General features: G+C 43.5%; 2 protein-coding genes across 4 annotated transcripts in view; one reads left to right on the forward strand and one right to left on the reverse strand.

Annotated features, from left to right (window-relative positions):
* Positions 1 to 7,973, reverse strand: part of LOC128344114 (trypsin inhibitor ClTI-1-like) — a 73,297-nt gene extending 65,324 nt beyond the window's left edge. The window contains exons 1-2 of one of the 3 annotated variants that reach the window (XM_053293634.1): positions 7,880 to 7,973; positions 2,024 to 2,146 (exon numbers count right to left, since the gene is read on the reverse strand). In XM_053293634.1, coding sequence (XP_053149609.1) covers positions 2,024 to 2,078 — 55 coding nt within the window. In that variant the 5' untranslated portion in view covers positions 2,079 to 2,146; positions 7,880 to 7,973. Of the gene's footprint in view, positions 1 to 2,023; positions 2,208 to 7,879 lie in introns of those variants that run through there. The other 2 variants (XM_053293633.1, XM_053293635.1) reach the window with 2 other exon arrangements.
* The window catches only part of LOC128343996 (serine protease inhibitor Kazal-type 5-like), a 226,428-nt gene that overhangs the window by 23,917 nt on the left and 184,807 nt on the right, over positions 1 to 17,704 (forward strand). The window contains exons 2-3 of the mRNA XM_053293435.1: positions 13,100 to 13,195; positions 13,410 to 13,505. The gene's annotated coding sequence lies outside the window, so the exon portion shown is untranslated. The remainder of the gene's footprint in view (positions 1 to 13,099; positions 13,196 to 13,409; positions 13,506 to 17,704) is intronic.

The following is a 17,704-nucleotide window of genomic DNA, read 5'->3' on the forward strand; positions in this document are numbered from 1 at the left end:
GCCTAGAGCAATTGAAAATAACAAGAGGAGAGAGTTGAGAGCTTATTTCAAATCCCAGTTACATAGGTCAGGTTCCCTGGTGGAAGTAGGGCAGGATATGATGAGATTGGTGGTTTTAGATACCATGAGCAATCTTGGCATATCCCAACCTAGACAGGAAGCAGAGGCTGACATGGGTGGGGTGGGGGGGACTGGCGCGGACGTGCATGTTCTCAGGACTGTAGGTGCTCACATGAATTTCAGGTGTTGCTGTTACATGTGAACCACCCTCCCTGGAATTCAGTATTTAGCCTTTTAAATAGTTATAATGTTGCCTTGCTTAATTCTTGGCTTCTTAAAACTTTTTTTCAAACTGCATAAAAGTTGCATCAAATAATACATTATAGTTCAGTCTTCACTATGTACATTGAAGTTGATTGATTGATTGATTGATTGATTGATTGATTAAGTGCTGTCAAGTCGGTGTCAACTCTTAGCAACCACATAGATAGATTCTCCCCAGGATGATCTGTCATAATTGAGTCCATCCACCTTGCTGCTGGTCGTCCTCTTCTTCTATTTCCTTCAACTTTCCCCAGCATTATGGACTTCTCAAGGGAGCTGGGTCTTCGCATAATGTGTTCCAAGTATGATAGTTTGAGCCTGGTCATTTGTGCCTCGAGTGAAAATTCTGGATTGAAGTTACATCATTATAATTCTTAAGTTTGGGGTCTTACCATCTAATTTGCCCCTCTCCAAACTGAAAGCCCATTTAAACTTCTTAAAGCCTTGCAATGACTAACATGCCCATGTTAGTTCTTACTAACTAGCTGTACTTTTGATCAATGCCCTACCATACTGAATCTGCCACTTAAAAAGATTTGAAGTGATCAACTGCTAGGTGTCTGTGTCTTGTGCTGTTCTACATTTTGTTTTGGTGACACATTCATAAAAGGCCACCTCATGAAAGTGAAAAAATAACTGCTGAGCATAAAGTAAAAACAAACTAGCTACCTTTGGACTTAGATGGATGATGATATGGATGTGCACGAAATGTGATTCAGAGTCCAAATCACAGCACATCACTTTAAAACATAGGGATTACACATTACCCTTTAGCATGGAGGAGAGCAGGTCCACCACCTGCTCCTCCATCACACACCGCCACTTCCGTAATCATGGCACACTCCCCCAGCAATCAGCGCACACTGGCGGTGCTCTCCCCCAGCTGCTCCCAGGGATGTGTTTTAAAGGGATGTGCCTTTATTCAGACTCTGAATTGCATTTCATGCACATCTTTAAATGATAGCAGTGATCTGGTTGGGTTCTTTTGCTCTTATGAATCCTGATATATAAGTGCCTCAGTAAATTATAGCAATTTTTCAGTGTTTGGAAATTGCAAATGGTTTTGCAAAGTAATCTTCCCACTGTAGGAAAAAATATTTGCATCCACTATTTAAAATTTGATTATGATCAAGATATCATTTCAGTTCCAGAATGATATGAATCAGTGTTAACATGCAGCCAGAATTCTGTGTTGGTCATAAACCTAGTCTGACTTCTAAGGTATTAATTCCTGAGTTTCACATTAATCGCGTTCTGTTTCAGGGTCCTGCAGTTCTGTCTGTTTCATTAGATAACATCAGGGTGCCCCCCTGGACTCCCGGGCAGAATTCTGGTTCCCCATCCCCCTGGGGCTCCCCAAATTATCTTTATAATGTCCTGGGGGTGACCACGCCACACCATGGCCTGCCCCCTCCCACACTGTGCTGGGAGGTCAAGCATAGGACTGTGCTGAGAGTGGGCTTCAGCCAGCCCACAGCTTGCGCACCCAATCTATTATGCCCACCCAATTTTATGCCCACCCAATCTTATGCCCACCCAATCTATTCTTGTGCAGGCTGGGGTCTGACTAAAGACCAAGTGATGTTCTGTTGGCCAGGTGTCTGTTTCCCTAAACTCTGCTTTGCACTGAAATTGATAGTGGAAAATTTAACTTCTGCAAGAAGACAAACATCAAGAGTGAATTCCATGTTGTACTCACCTGAGGAACAGAAAATCCCCACCGCAAAAAGAAGAAATATGCTTGTTGCTCTCATTGTAGGCTGGTTATCAAAGTGTGACTTGAAAATGTAGTTCTTTGCAGAAAGCAATGTCTTAAGAATCCCTGAAGGAAAGTTTTATATGCTCAGTTTGCAGGCACCACCCACTGCTTGATATATTTAGAAAAGCATGTGGCATGGGGTGGGACTTGTCTGAGGCAATTCAAAGGAAATTAAGAAGAGGACAGCACAATGCTCAAAACCACCTCCCAACAATATGAATAATTTCTTGGGGAAGAATTTGAAGATCTGTGTTGTGGCAGAACTAGCCTGTAAAATCCATGGTCATTAACTGAATGCCAGGACATTTTAGACAGCATACACAAGCTGTCCTCTTTGAATGTCACATTGAATAATTTAGCCTGACCCTCTTTGGCTTTGTTTAAATCTTCCAGCCAAGCCATGAACCTATACTGTGAGACTGGCAACATCAGCTCTTTACTATTTCACTTTATCTTTTAATATTTCTAAGTCAACTGATTTTCTATTGATTACACTTAAGACCATACACAACAACAACAAGATTTTTATACTGCTTTTCAACAATAACAACAAGAAGAAGTTCTCAAAGTTTTGCATTGCAAAAAGAATGAGAATAATGGGGAATGTTCCAGAGAAGCTCAAGGTCTAAAACAAAACACAAGGGAGGGAGACACCATCAACAACTATTGACACTATGCTGGGATGAATAGGCATAGCTTCTTTTCCCTGCTAAAAAGGTCCACGACTCTAAAGGTTACCTTTTTGCCCAATTAGCATTATCAGTAATAATAAAACGAATGACAGCTCAATAAATGCAGCAGCAAGCCCTGAAAACTTGGTTTAGTGAAAGTTTCCTTCGCATGCTTACTGTACATTTTTACACAGAGAGGAAAATGCTCTTCTTCTCGGTGAGATGTGGTTGATTTGCAGAGGAAACATGGGGACTTGTCTTTTTGTGCTGTGTATGAAGCAGCACTGCCACATTTCTTAAAAGACTGTAGAGAGCTTGGGATAAGATTAGAGCCAAGAAGTGAACGTAAACATAATAACAGCCTGGTTGAATCAGGCCCAAGGTCTATTTAGTCCAGCATCCTGTTTCCCACAGTGGCACAGTGGGAAGACCACAGGCGAGAGATGAAGGCATGCTCTCTCTCCTACTGTTGCTCGCCTTCAACTGGTATTCAGAGGCATCCTGCCTTTGAGCCTGGAGGTAGCCTGTAGCCAACAGACTAGTAGCCATTGATATACTTGTCCTCCATGAATTTATCTAAGCCCTGCTTAAAGCCATCCAAGCTGGTGACAATCACCACAGCCCATGCAGAGAATGCCATAGATTAATTATGCACTCATACCAAGAGGGAAAGATTTTAAATTTTAAAGGAATGGATTGAGAACAGAAGCAGATAAATTTCTCTGTGTTTTTTCCAGTTTCATACAAATATGAGTTCTTTGCAGGTGTTCTTCATATCCTTATTCTGATGCATATTCTTATACATTGAATAGAACTAATGCATAAGGGGTCGAACAGGAGTGCACTTCCTTGCCATGACCCCAGCCATGTCCATGTGCCATGCTTGTCTGCAAAGGGCAAACACTGCAGACTGGGAGAGTTCTCCTCATGATTTAGAATCCAGCTCTCTTCAGACAGGTGCTGCACATGGGAATGTCAGGGGAGTGAATCAGTTCAAGGAACATGGCTAGTCAGTGTGCTCTTGTGGCCAGGGATCATGCTGGAGGGGTGCATAGTTAGCCAGCACACTCGTGTTTGGCCCCTCACACATTAGTTCTGCCCTAAAAGAAGCTCTGAGGGCAATTATGAGAATATATGTATGTGTGTAAAAGTGAAGTGTGCTGTTGAGTTGGTGTCGACTCCTGTCAACCACAGAGCCCTTTGAACCACATTCAGCTACTAATAATCAAGGGTAAACAACTAGGCCCTAGGCAGCATCCTATTCCATTTTTTAATTTTAGAAGATTTGTTGTTCTAGGTTGGATATTTACCCACCCCCCTCAAAAAAAAGGCAAACCACAAAACTGTTGTGTGAACACAGGTGTAAGTGCATAGAAAGATTCTGCTAATATGCTACCAGTTTTCTTAATGGCAAGTTTCTGATATTCTGATGGGACCCAGTCTGCCTTTGTGTGAGGCCAGAGTCCTTTGGAGTAAAGCAAGAAAAAGAGTGTGGATGGTGTGAGGATTGAGTAATGTATGCCTGTTTTGTTGAGGATAAGGGTGGTGTTAGAGTCTTTTATCCCACTGAGTATTTAGGATAATATCTCTAAGCCAATACCTATGGCTAAACTGAAAGAAGGGAATCATCATCTAAAGGTAAAGGTTAAGTGTGCCATCAAGTCGATTTCGACTCCTGGCGCCCACAGAGCCCTGTGGTTTTCTTTGGTAGAGTACAGAAGGGGTTTACCATTGCCATCTCCTGTGTAGTATGAGAGGATTCCTTTCAGCATCTTCCTATATCACTCCTGCCCGATATAGGTGTTTCCCATAGTCTGGGAAACATACCAGTGTGTGTACTGCATACCAAAATGTGTCGTAGCCAGCACCAAGGTCTTAAGAAGATGGGAGTCACAGTCTTAGCAAGACCGTGTCATGGCCTAGGAAAGATACGTGAGAATAGTAGGCAAAAGCCATGATGGAGGGGCAAATAGGTCAAAAGCACTGAACCATTCAGAATGCAGTCAGATAGTAGTTTTGAAAGACCTTAATAACAGATGTCAGAATATTCAACCTTCTGCTATGTTAGCAGGAACAAACGATGCATAGACAGTTGTAGCAAATGCTGAACCATAGAAAGGTCCTGTTTTGTCAACACAGTGTCAATGGCACCTGTGGTTTTCACAGGGTAAGGATTGGAAGAGGTCTTTATGCAGGCACACGTTGAACAGAATGTAATCCTGATGTAACTCGATCAGATATTACTGTTTTGACAGAGACAAATGTGTCCTGTTGCAGCCATCCAATAACCAAATAACTTGTTCAAACAATTAGCACCAGATGTCAAGTACCAGTAGATATACTTCTGGAGGAAGTACAACAATTCTCTGTCCCTATTGTTTGTTTATACACCTAATTAAGCAAACCGCCTTGCCTGAAACCTTGCGGGATCCCAAAGACACAAACACTTTGTCATTCCTTTATCATCTCATTTCCACAGTTCCCATCTGCTTTATGTAGAGTTTATATAGCTTTATCAACTCTTCTTCATATAGTTCAGATTTAGAGATGCACATATCAGGTGTTTGTGTGTATATATATATATATGAATGAATGAGATAAATAAATATTATATTTGATGATACAATAATACATACTGTGTAATGCAAATACACAGATATGAGTTTGGGGCGGTAAACTAAATCTACTATATAAATTATATTCTAAATATACCAAATATACTAAACAAATTAATTAATGAATTCAAAGGCACATGGCAGCTGTCAGGGCAATATCAGAAAACATTGAAATGCAGACGCCTTCTTGGTATACACAGATAATTACAACTACCAATCCTGTGAATGAGAAATACAGCAGACATACTCTGGAAATGAACACATATCAAAGGCTACCCTAGTGTAATGTGCCACCATATTCACGACAAAAATTAACTTTCAGTTCCAATGACATATGGAATCTGGGATGACTTCTAAAACAGAGTTCAAAAGTTTTCTGAACCCCACGGGCCAATTGATGTTGGTTGGCGACCCTAGGATTGTATGCATCTATGTTTACCAGGCTATGGGAAACACCTACTGTATATTGGGCAGCAGCGATATAGGAAGATGCTGAAAGGCATCTCATACGGCGTGGGAGGAGGCAATGGTAAGTTTTGGGTGGTATAAAAATATGTTAATATAAAACAAACAAACAAACAAACAAACAAATAAAATAGTAAACCCCTCCTGTATTCTACCGAAGACAACCACAGGGCCCTGTGGTCGCCAGGAGTTGACACCGACTCGACGGCACACTTTACCTTTACCTAGGTCATATACACATCTTAATCACTTGATGACTGTAGCATCAAGTGATGATTGCATGTATGACTGGGCCATCACAGGAATTACACTACACACAGAACTTGCATATACTCTCATCTCACTGTGAACAATGGGCAAGTTTGCTGCTGAAAGTTGGGAGGAGGTGTGTACACTGCCATGAATCTCTGCTGGAGTGATCAAGTGCTGCATTAAAAACTGGGTGGATCTCAACTTGGTGCAGTGCCAAGCAGGGGCGTAGCTAAGGGAGAGGGGGCCTGTGTTCATCCCTCTCTCTGGCGGCCCCCCAGAGTGAGGGGGATAATGAAGAAAATAGGGAGGGGTGGATCTGGAGGGCCCTCAGGAGCTGGGGGCCCATGTTCTTTGAACCCTTTCGCTCAATTATAGCTACACCCCTGGTGCCAAGCACCATTTAGCCACCATGGATTAGAACGAAGATTCACGATCCTGGTTAAATGTTTCTGGTTAAATGTCTTGGCACCACACCAAGCCAAGATCCACCTGGTTTTTATATAGTACTCTATCACTCCAGCAGAGATGCATGGAAGTGTGAGTGCCTCCCAACTTGCAATGGCAAACAGATCATGTGAACTCGCCCTACACCTTTCAGTGGAATCAGTTTACACATTCAGCTACTAATAATCAAGGGTAAACAACTAGGCCCTAGGCAGCATCCTATTCCATTTTTTAATTTTAGAAGATTTGTTGTTCTTGGTTGGATATTTACCCACCCCCCTCAAAAAAAAGGCAAACCACAAAACTGTTGTGTGAACACAGGTGTAAGTGCATAGAAAGATTCTGCTAATATGCTGCCAGTTTTCTTAATGGCAAGTTTCTGATATTCTGATGGGACCCAGTCTGCCTTTGTGTGAGGCCAGAGTCCTTTGGAGTAAAGCAAGAAAAAGAGTGTGGATGGTGTGAGGATTGAGTAATGTATGCCTGTTTTGTTGAGGATAAGGGTGGTGTTAGAGTCTTTTATCCCACTGAGTATTTAGGATAATATCTCTAAGCCAATACCTATGGCTAAACTGAAAGAAGGGAATCATCATCTAAAGGTAAAGGTTAAGTGTGCCATCAAGTCGATTTCGACTCCTGGCGCCCACAGAGCCCTGTGGTTTTCTTTGGTAGAGTACAGAAGGAGTTTACCATTGCCATCTCCTGTGTAGTATGAGAGGATTCCTTTCAGCATCTTCCTATATCACTCCTGCCTGAAATAAGTGTTTCCCATAGTCTGGGAAACATACCAGCGGGGATTCGAACTGGCAACCTTCTGCTTGTTAGTCAAGCATTTCCCCACTGCGTCACTTAAGGTGGTCCAATCATCATCTACTTCCTGCTTTTCTCTGCTGGACAATGTATGTATCAGTTTGGTGTAGGCAGAAGGAACAAGAGTTCTAGAACAGTGTTTCTCAATGTTTTCGGAGTCAAGGACTGGTACATTCTGCATGTGCAGTTTCTCAGACCAACAGTTAGTAAAGGGGTTTCAAGTTTAAGTTTGTTTGTTTGTTTGTTTGTTTGTTTAACAGGCTTCTATACCACCCAAAACTTGCATTTCTGGGCAGTTTACAATTTTTAAAATATTATAAGCATTAAAATCATTAAAATTAGAATGGAATTTTTTTGGGGGGGTGGAGGGAACTAAGCTCAACCCATACTTTAACAACGCAATTTACAACGTTATGATTTTTTTTAAAAAAAGAGAAAATAGGGAGAGGGAGACAATAATGGGAGAGATTTAATGCACTGAGGACAAAACTCAAAGGAGGGTGGGGAGGGGTAGAGAAAAGGCTTCCCTTAACACTCACACAAAGCGATTTCCTAGCAGTTCAGAGAGAGAGCCAGCATTTGAAGCAGACGTGTGCGCCGCACTCAACAGGGAGGGAAGGAGGTGCTCACCAGATTCTCCTCCTCCATGCGGGGCTATCGCTCTGCTGAGGAGAGGATGGAAGTGGGGCTGGGAGCCTCTCACTTCCCTCAAACCCAAGGATGAGTTGAGCGGAAGCCAAGGGACAGCCCCGCCCCCTTCCCTGCATGGGACAACCACGCGCTCCCAGCTTTGGCTGTTGCTGCCTGTGGCTGCCGTGCCTGATTGGAGAGACCACGCCAGGTGCTGTGTTCTCCTCTTGCAGGTTTTACCCCAGTAGCAGGCTCAGATTGGCTTACCAGGCAGCAGAGCAAACTTCTGCCCCCCCCCCCGCTCAGCTGCCATCGGAGTGCAAAAGCAGGCGCCGGTGGCCACAGAGGAGCCAGCAGGACTATTCCCCGCCCCCCAAGAAAAGAAAAGGGAGCAGATTCCCTGCAGCAAGGGCTGCCTGCTTAGAAATGAGCTCAGGCAAGCTCCCGGCAGCAGCGACCCCCTCCAGCTCACAATTGTTTTTTTTGGGGGGGGTGTTAATTCCCAGGCATGGACTGGCACTCAACTCTGCATGGACTGGCACCAGTCCGCAGACCGGTGGTTGAGGAACACTGTTCTAGAATATGCTTTGCCTATACAGTTTGATCTAGGACAATGGTCAGACAGTTAAAAGGATTCAGAGCTAGGAAAGATCTCTGCCTCTGAGTGGATGGAGCCATAGCTCAGTGACAGAGCACTTGCTTTGCATGCAGAAAGTTCCAGGTTCAATACCTGGCATCCAGTGCAAAGCAGGGCTACATAACTTTGGCCCTCCAGCTGTTGTTGGAGTACAACACCCACCATCCTCAGCCACAATGCCAATTGACACAAATGACAGGAGTTGTAGCCAACATCTGAAGGAGAGCCAATGTTGGATAGGCAATACTGAGTTAGATGGATCAATAGTTTGTCTCTGTAGAAGGCAGTCTGCTATGTTTCTGAGTTCTTATGGAGCCTTGGGAAAGCACTGTCAATCAGAGTAAACAATAATGCAAGTCTAAATGGGACAATGGTCAGACAATATAAGGCAACTTCATATAAGACTGTAATAATGACTGTGTATTCAAGAGATTTTCTCTGAAAAGTTGGGATTGAATTAACAACAACAACAACAAAATTAATGTGTACAGTAGATCTTTGTATTTTTCTTTTTCTTCTATTCTGCTATCACCTGGTATTGCTATGTCGATTATTTTGACTTCTTTTTCTTTCTTCTCGACTACAGTTATATCTGGTGTACTGTGTGACCGATGTTTGTCTGTTTGTAGTTGAAAGTCCCATAATATTTTTGCATCTTCATTTTCTACAACTTTTTTCAGTTTTATGGTTCCACCAATTTTTGGCTACAGGTAGCTTGTATTTTTTGCAGATGTAGATTTGTAGATCTTTGTAGACAAAGATCTACAAATTGAAATTGAAAGGCTGTGGCAGAAGAAGACCAAAATAATCCCAGTAGTAACTGGCGCCCTAGGTGAAACTCCAAAACAACTTGAAGAGCACCTCAACACCTTAAGGGCCACAGAAATCACCACCAGCCAATTACAAAAAGCAACTTTACTGGGAACAGCCTATATTTTACAATATCTATAATAATAACAACAATATTCATAATAAAATTCAGCCATCCCCAGTCCTTGGGAAGGACTCAATGTCTAGATAAAACAAACCAGTCAATAACACCAGTCTGACTGTGTATACAAGAAATAATAAATAATGAACATTTTCTTTAAAAGCAGAAAAAACCCCTTGTTTAAAAAACAAGCTCTGAAATATTATTTGGCAGACACAATATTCTGATGTTGTTTCACCTGTGCAGTTAGGAGCATGCTGGTGTGCTGCCAGTCAATTAATTAGTGTCTCTGTAGCACTTTGATTTCTCCCATGTGGATTCTTAGAGGAGTTCACATCAAAGCATTACAATCAGGTGTTTGTGATGACAGGAGAGTTATTTTTAATTAGTTGAAAAAATAGAGGCATACCTACAAAATTCAATTAATGAGAGTGTTTGCAGAAAAGAGGCATGTTGCTAAGCAAAAACTGTTAGCTGTAGTGACTAAAGTAAAGTAAAGTTGTGCTGTTGAGTCGGTGTCGACTCCTGGTGGCCACAGAGCCCTGTGGTTTTCTTTGGTGGAATTCAGGAGGGGTTTGTCTTTGCCATCTCCTGTGCAGTATGAGACTAAAACATACCCATTTTTCTCAGGATTCAAAATGACCTTCAGCAGAGGTGTAACTAGGGAAAACAGCATCTGGGGCAAACACTGAAATGGCGCCCCCCCCATGCTCCCCGCCCCCCCAACATACTACATTATACTTAGGTTTTCCGTCACAAGCGCCCGCTGCCGCCGCCAAGCCAGGCCACTGACTGGCCGCCAGGCGCCAGCAAAGCAATGGGGGGGGCGCGGGCGGCGCGGAAGGGACTGCTCATGGGGGAGGGGGCGCCGACGCGCTCCCTTGACTGCTGCAGCGCTGCTGCACTGAGCAGGAAACATTTGTATTAACAAAAAATTAAAAAAAATTAAAAAAATTTTTTTTGTCATGGCGGCGCCCCCCACGTGACCAGAAAAGATGGCGCCCGGGGCACGTGCCCCCCCCTGCCCCCCCTATAGTTACGCCTCTGACCTTCAGACTCAATCTTACTATTATGAATGGTTCATTTCCTAATGACCATCCCGCTGAGTTTACTTATCTTGCAGGCTCTAAGATGAGCCTGATTGATTATTTTATTACCTCAAGTAATCTTCTCCCTTATGTGGAGAGACTACAGGTTATCCCTAAGGTTGATAGCGATCATTTGCCTATTGCGCTATTATTGAAGTACTTTACACATCAACCTCATATAGAGATTTTGTATCCTCCTACAGTTGAGGTTGGGGGTTTATTTTGTTGAGTAAAATGGTCAACACAATTGGACCAAGTGATTAAAGATCTGTTAGCTTCTGATTATTTGCAGAATATTCATGCATCTGTGCTAAATAATGACCCATTATCTGCGCCTCTAGCTTTTTATAACTGTCTAGTTTATAAATTTCAACGGCTTCTGTCTAGTAAGAGACGTGAGCCTCGCCTGCAGCGTCAGGTTGTTTCTCAGCAGTGGTTTGACAGAGAATGTGTTAATGCCCCAAAAGCTCTTATTACTATTTATCAGGTTTACAAAAGAAATTCTAGCCCGTGGGATGCACAGAATTGTTTATTACAGAAAAGGTATTATAAATCTCTGTTGGCCTGTAAGAAAAAAGAGGCTATGAAGGAGAGCTGGACGAGGCTCATCCAGGCTGTTAGAACTAAAGATACATCTTTGTTCTGATGTTTAATTATACATTCTCCTAGCCCTGGTCCAAGTCCCCCTAGTTGTCATATTAACCCAGAGATATGGGAGAAATATTTCTATGATCTATATAAAGACCCTAGTACTGGCGGTGAACACCCTTTCTGTAAGATGGAGACCTGTTTGGCCCCCAGTGTCAGTCTCTGAGATCCACAGATTAATCGCTCAGGTAAGACCTGGTAAAGCCCCAGGGGGCTGGGATCTTATTCCCCCAGAGGCAGTTAAAAATAACTCAGATTGGTGGGCTCCATTTTTGGCTTTGCTTTTCACCTATATAGATAAGACTGGCCATATTCCTAAAGCCTGGGGGGCTGCTATTATTGTTCCTATTTTTAAAAAGGGTATGAAAGATAACCCGGCCAATTATAGGCCCATCAGTTTGCTTAACATCATTGGTAAGCTCTATATGAGGCATCTTTATGATAAGTTGAGAGACTGGTTGGACCAAGAACTTCTTCTTGCTAAGGGACAGGCTGTCTTTAGGGAGGAGCGTTCCACAATTGACCAGTGTTTGGTGTTACAGCATTTTATCAAGTACTCCTCCCATAGGGTGACTTCTTTATATGCTGCCTTTGTTGATTTCAAGGCAGCATTTGATTCTATTTCACGGGTGAAACTTTGGGAGAAGTCGGGGACTTCCTCCATTGACCAACGTTTGTTGTATTTGCTCCAAGCCTTACATTCAAACACTTCTCTTAAGGTTAGATATAGTCCACAAGGACATTTAATGAGAGCTATTCTAACCCAGAAGGGTGTTAAGCAGGGTTGCATTCTGGCTCCACTTTTATTTAATTATTATATAAATTCTATGGTGGACCAGCTTAGCAGCCTAGATTTTCACCCTCCTAAGCTTTCTGGGAGACATAGATCTATTCTCCTATCTGCTGTTGATGCTGTACTCTTCTCCAGGACACCTATTAGCCTCAGAAAAGCGTTGAGGGTCTTGAATTTGTATTGTAAGAAGGATGGTTTGGTTATCAACTTTCAGAAAACCAAAATTATGGCCTTCGCTAGGAGGCCCAAGATTCATTCCTGGAGAATTGAGGGTCATGAAATAGAGCAAGTGACATTTTTTCAAGTATCTAGGAGTAGTTTTTCATGCTGGCGGCACCAGAAAAGCACATGGGGATTATCTAGCTTCAAATGCTCAGATAAGTTCTTCTGCCATTTTACAATATCTACGGTCAAAAGGAGGCCATTATGTACTTGTGGCCCTTAAATGTTTTAAAGCCAAGTCATTAGCTCAACTTCTATATGGAGCACAATTAGGCCTTTTTCAAAATATGGAGACCCCGGAATGAGTGCAAGCTAAATTTTTAAGAAAAGCATTTTGTGTTCCAAGATGTGTATCTAATGCTGCTTTGCGTTTGAAGACAGGTTTGATTAAGGCTGAGGCCAATGTCTGGATGATTATTCTAAGTTATTGGCTTAAATTAGTTTTTCACCCAATTGGGTTAGCCCCTTTAATTTTACAAGATGGCCACCAATCTAGATGGAATCAGTCCATTGAGGCTAAAATAGCTACTCTGGGCCTCTCTGCTCAGTTCGAGACCCTTAAGTATAGAAAAGCATTCACTTTAGTCCGCTGCCATAGCCTACCTTCGGCAGTGCTTGAAGGATGTTATAGGGGGATTCCGTTTTCAGAGAGGCTTTGCTCTTGTGGAGAACAGATTGAAACCATTGAACATGTTCTACTATTTTGTTAATTTTATAGGGATATCCATGCATCTTTTCTTTCTCCATTATTAAGTAAATATCCTGGTCGACAGAGTCTATTTCTTTGTTCTTTCTTCCTTTTGGATTCAGAGTCCGTAGTTACTGTTACTGCTGCTAGATATTGTGCCGTGGCAATTAATATCCACCAGCGGATGATCAATAAGGAATCCTTACAGATTTCATTAAGTGAGTCATTTATTGTTGCTGTTTTATCAATTTTATATTCTTTTTAACTCTCTATATTTAATGGTATCCTAATAATGGTTTTATTTTTTATTTAAAAGTAATGTTTTCATTTCCATTTTTGTGCTGGTCTTAGACTGTAACAATAAAGATTGATTGACTTTGAGGTAAAACATTTCCTGAAAATCCCGCCAACACTTTTCTTCTCTGCTTTCAGTCACTGCTGTTCAAGCTCCAGTTGACTGCTGTGCTGGCACTACTTCTCCCTCCTAACAACAGTGAGGACATCATGTTGCCAATCAGATTTGCTGAGGTAATGTTGCCACCATCAGTGAATTAATCTGTTCAGAGTGGGGAGAGCATGGCCCAAAATATTTGTTTTCCTTCAGTGACAAATCTGATTGACTAAGTGAGCTTTATATATTTGGCCATAAGAAATCCAAAATACCAATACAAATATACAATTCAGAACAATATTTATAAAACCACAGGGCTTGAACAAGAACCACAAGGAGGTAAACAAGATACAAATTACCAAAATATACAGTTGATCATTAATGCAAACTCACATATATTACAATACAATAAACGTTTAACGGACTCTATGTTGGAGATGGAGTTCCAGTGCATCGATCTTTTGAACCAACTATCCTAATGGCCACTAGGGGCACTGGGAGCAGAGGTAGCTAGTGAGAGTCTCCTTACCTGTCCTTGCTTGCCTCTGCTCTATTACCCCTGCTTTGACTCCTCAGGTACTTCCTGTAGTGAGTCAGTCCTCTTCCTTTCCTCCTAGAGAGAAGATGGAAACATCTCTCTCTCACATCCTGCCTATTCATTATGTAGCTGATAGATAGGATAGGTCTTTTCTATCTCAAATGTATCTCACCAATAAATCAATTTAGTTTAGACTCTACAGTGATCTCCATGTGTGTTACTTAAATAGCTGCAACAACTAAACTCTGCACTCTGTAACTGGAGTGGTAGCTTCCTTGGTGCTTTGCTAAATAATCACAAACCCCAACACTCTACTGTAAGACCAACACACCTGCTAGGTGAAAAAAAGAAGCCTTTTTTTTCTTTTTAAAATGGAAACAAAGCAGCATTTGATCAGGTTGAAGGAAAGATGTACTGAAACCTCCTGAGAAATATCACATGCTGTATAGAACCTCATTTGGCTTCCCTTGAAAATTTTCCATTGTTTCTCCTTGAGAAGGAACCTGACATTGATTTCAAATTTCATTCCACCCCCCAAAAAATGTTGATGCCAACCCTACCTGAAAGCAGATTTTTTAAAAAATAAGGAGAGTGTGGAAGGGGAGTGCTCAAGTTGTGAGGATGGTTCCATGACTCAGGAAGCATGAGCTCTGTTGTCCTCTTTTGTGTGACTACCTGAAACATCTGTGAGATACGAGAGAGCTTTCCATGAAAATGTCCACGGAACATGTCCCCACTTCACTCAGCCTTAGGCACTTTCCAGGCTAGCTGCTCATCAGCAGCAAAATGCCTCTGTTCAGGCAAGTCGTATTCGGAACGTAAACAGCAGGGGGAGCAGTCTTGCAGCAACTAACAACCAAAAAACCAGCAACTTTTTCACGCCAGATATACGATGTCCTTGCTCTATATCTCAGCAATTAAATTCTCAACAAGGCATTGGAAATATGAACAGCACCCTGCTGTCTGAGAAGGGTCTGCGGTGTCACGATGCAGGAAGTGTGGAAGCACACTTCTGAGATACATCCTGACCTTGTTGTAGGGTCTAGTCTGGAAAGCGCCCTAGTTGAGACTACACCAGAGAATCCAAGATCAAATATAAAACAGTTGCTGACATCCTGGCTCAATCACTCAATAGAACTGCTCATGAGTTACACTAAAGGACCACTCAATTCCAATAGGACTTCCTGTAGTAAATTTAGTCATGATGTCAGCCAGTGTGTCTGCTTTCAGCCTACCGTCTTTATATTAATGACTGTTTATGTATTTATGTTGAGTGTTTACTCACCAAATGGGATTACATTTCAAGTGAGCAATGGAAACGTCATGTATTTACTGCACAGTATTTAACAGCCATCACAAAGTAATTGTTCTGAGGAAGGATGGATTTCTAAGATGGCTCTTGGGATTACACTGCTTGCCTGAAATATAATAAAGCATGCAGATGGAAAGAGAACTCAGAATTGTTCAGAAGTCTTCAGGCATTCTCAGTCTGTGGGTGCAGTGCCAACTGGAGCATGCCAGCAAGCCCCAGCCCTGTACTTCTTAACCACACACTCAGACAAACACTGTACTCAGAGAAATCCCCTCTGTAATTAAGAACACTGTACACCCAGCATCTCAGTCACATGAAGGAGCTCTCCCTGGGTACAGTGTTCTTAAGGTGTTCTGAACCTCTCTATTAAGGCAGAGGTGATCCAAGACTTTGTGTTGCCTGTGGCGAAGTGCAACATGATGCCCTCCCCATCTGCAGTGGTGACATGCACAAGCCAGGCAGTAGTAGCAGGTGTATTCCTAGCTCATCCGGAGATTGGGGGGAGAAGCAGCTTGGGCAGAGAACTGACTCTGGTGTTTGCCTCTCCCCCACCTTGCTCCAGGTGTGTCATCTGTGGGGCTGCTGCTGCTCCTGTTACAAAGAGCAGGCTGGGCCAAGGGCGGGGGCCTCTTGGTGCGAGCACAGGGGCTCTTGTCCTTGTGGCTCTCAGCCATGGGGAGAGCTGCCTGGGTCCTCAGAAGACCTTCCTTTCATTCCATCAAGAAGCCCGCATGAGAGTTTGACTGTATGAGTCCTGGAGCTGGTTTTTATCAAACTGAGGAGCTGCAGTTGGTCGGGCTGTGTCTGGGAGAGCAGAAAAGTGGGGATGGTGTGGGGGCAGCAATATCACAGATAGCGGGCAGAGGGAGGTATGGCAGTGGGAGTTGGGCAGGCTGCTACAGGGGGAAATGCTCCAGGCAATTGAGGCCTGTTCCTTTTCCCAGCTCTTCTCCCAACCCTGTGACCCCAAGGAGCTCTGAGAACACTTCCTCAAGGATCAGGATGCTGCTGTTGAATGCCAGGTCGGTCAACGCATAAACATCTCTCATCCATGATTTGACTGTGGATCAGCTTGCTGACCTGGTATGTGTGACAGAGACCTGGTTGGATGAGCTGGGTGGGGTTAGTCTCTCTCATCTCTGTCCTCCAGGTTTCCTGATCATGCAGCAGCCCCTCTATTGAGATCTTCCCCATTTCCAGGTGCCCAGTCAGGCAATCTCAGAATTTCGAGTGTCTGTCCTTGAGAGTGGGTTTCCGAGATAGGCTGGGGATTCTGCTGGTATACTGACCACCCCGCTGCACTTCAGTCTCTCCACCTGAGCTGGTGGGGGTGGTCTCGGAGGTGGCCGTGGGTTCCCCCCAACGTATTGTCTTGGGGGATTTCAATGTCCACACTGAGCACAATGTCCACACTTGGGGGATTTCAATGCTCCCCCAGTAGGTGCAGCTCAGGATTTCATGGCCTCCATGGCAACCATGGGCCTGTCTCAGCTGGTATCAGGCCCTACGCACATGGCAGGACATACTCTGGATCTGTTTTTTGCTGAACGGGGAATAAATGATCTGGGGGGGGCAGTTTGAGATAACTCCCTTGTCATTAACAGATCATCATCTGGTGGGGTTTAGTCTGACTGCTTTGTCTGCCCTCTGCAGGGGTGGTGGACCAATTAGAATGGTCCACCCCCAGAAGCTTATGGATCTGCTTGGTTTCCAGATGACCCTTGGGGAGTTTCCAGTGTCCAGAGCTGGTGACCCTGTCAAGGCCTTGGTGAATCTCTGGAATGGAGAGACGACCCAGGCTGTTGACACAGTTGCTCCTAAATGCCCTCTCCGGCTTGGTGGAGCCCATTCTGCTCCTTGGTTTTCCGTGTTGCTTAGGTGATGAAACAACTCAGGTTACAGCAGGAACGGCGCTGGAGGAAGAGTTGTGACAAATCAGACATGGTCTAGAGCCAATTTTAGGGACTACTTCATGGGGGCGGAGTGGCGAAGATATGTTTTCTCTCCACCTCCATTGCATCTGTGCAGTGCAGACCAGCAGAGCTGTTTTGTGTAGCAAAGACATTGCTGCACACATCCCCCCAGGTAATGGGGGAAGAGTAATCTACAGCCTTTTGTGATCAGTTTGCGTGTCACTTTGCAGATAAAGTTGCTCGCATCCGTGCTGATTTGGACTGATTTGGACTCCAGAGTTTTGGCAGTTCCGACAGATGTGCCTCTGGTACCATCTGGTCCTGTTGTGTTGGATTCTTTTCCATTGGTGTAGCCTGAGGATGTGGATAAGATCCTGGGCAGTGTTCAGGAGACATGGTGTGCTCTTGACGCTTGCCCTTCATGGCTACTAAAAGCTGCCAGGGAGGGTACAGGCAGATGGTTGGAGGTGATCATTAATGCTTCATTAAGGGAGGGCAGGATGCCATCATGCCTCAAGGAGGTGATGGTAAGACCATTATTTAAAAAGCCCTCCCTTGATCCCTCCAACCTAG

Source organism: Hemicordylus capensis, chromosome 2, assembly GCF_027244095.1.
Source record: "Hemicordylus capensis ecotype Gifberg chromosome 2, rHemCap1.1.pri, whole genome shotgun sequence".
NCBI lineage: Eukaryota > Metazoa > Chordata > Lepidosauria > Squamata > Cordylidae > Hemicordylus > Hemicordylus capensis.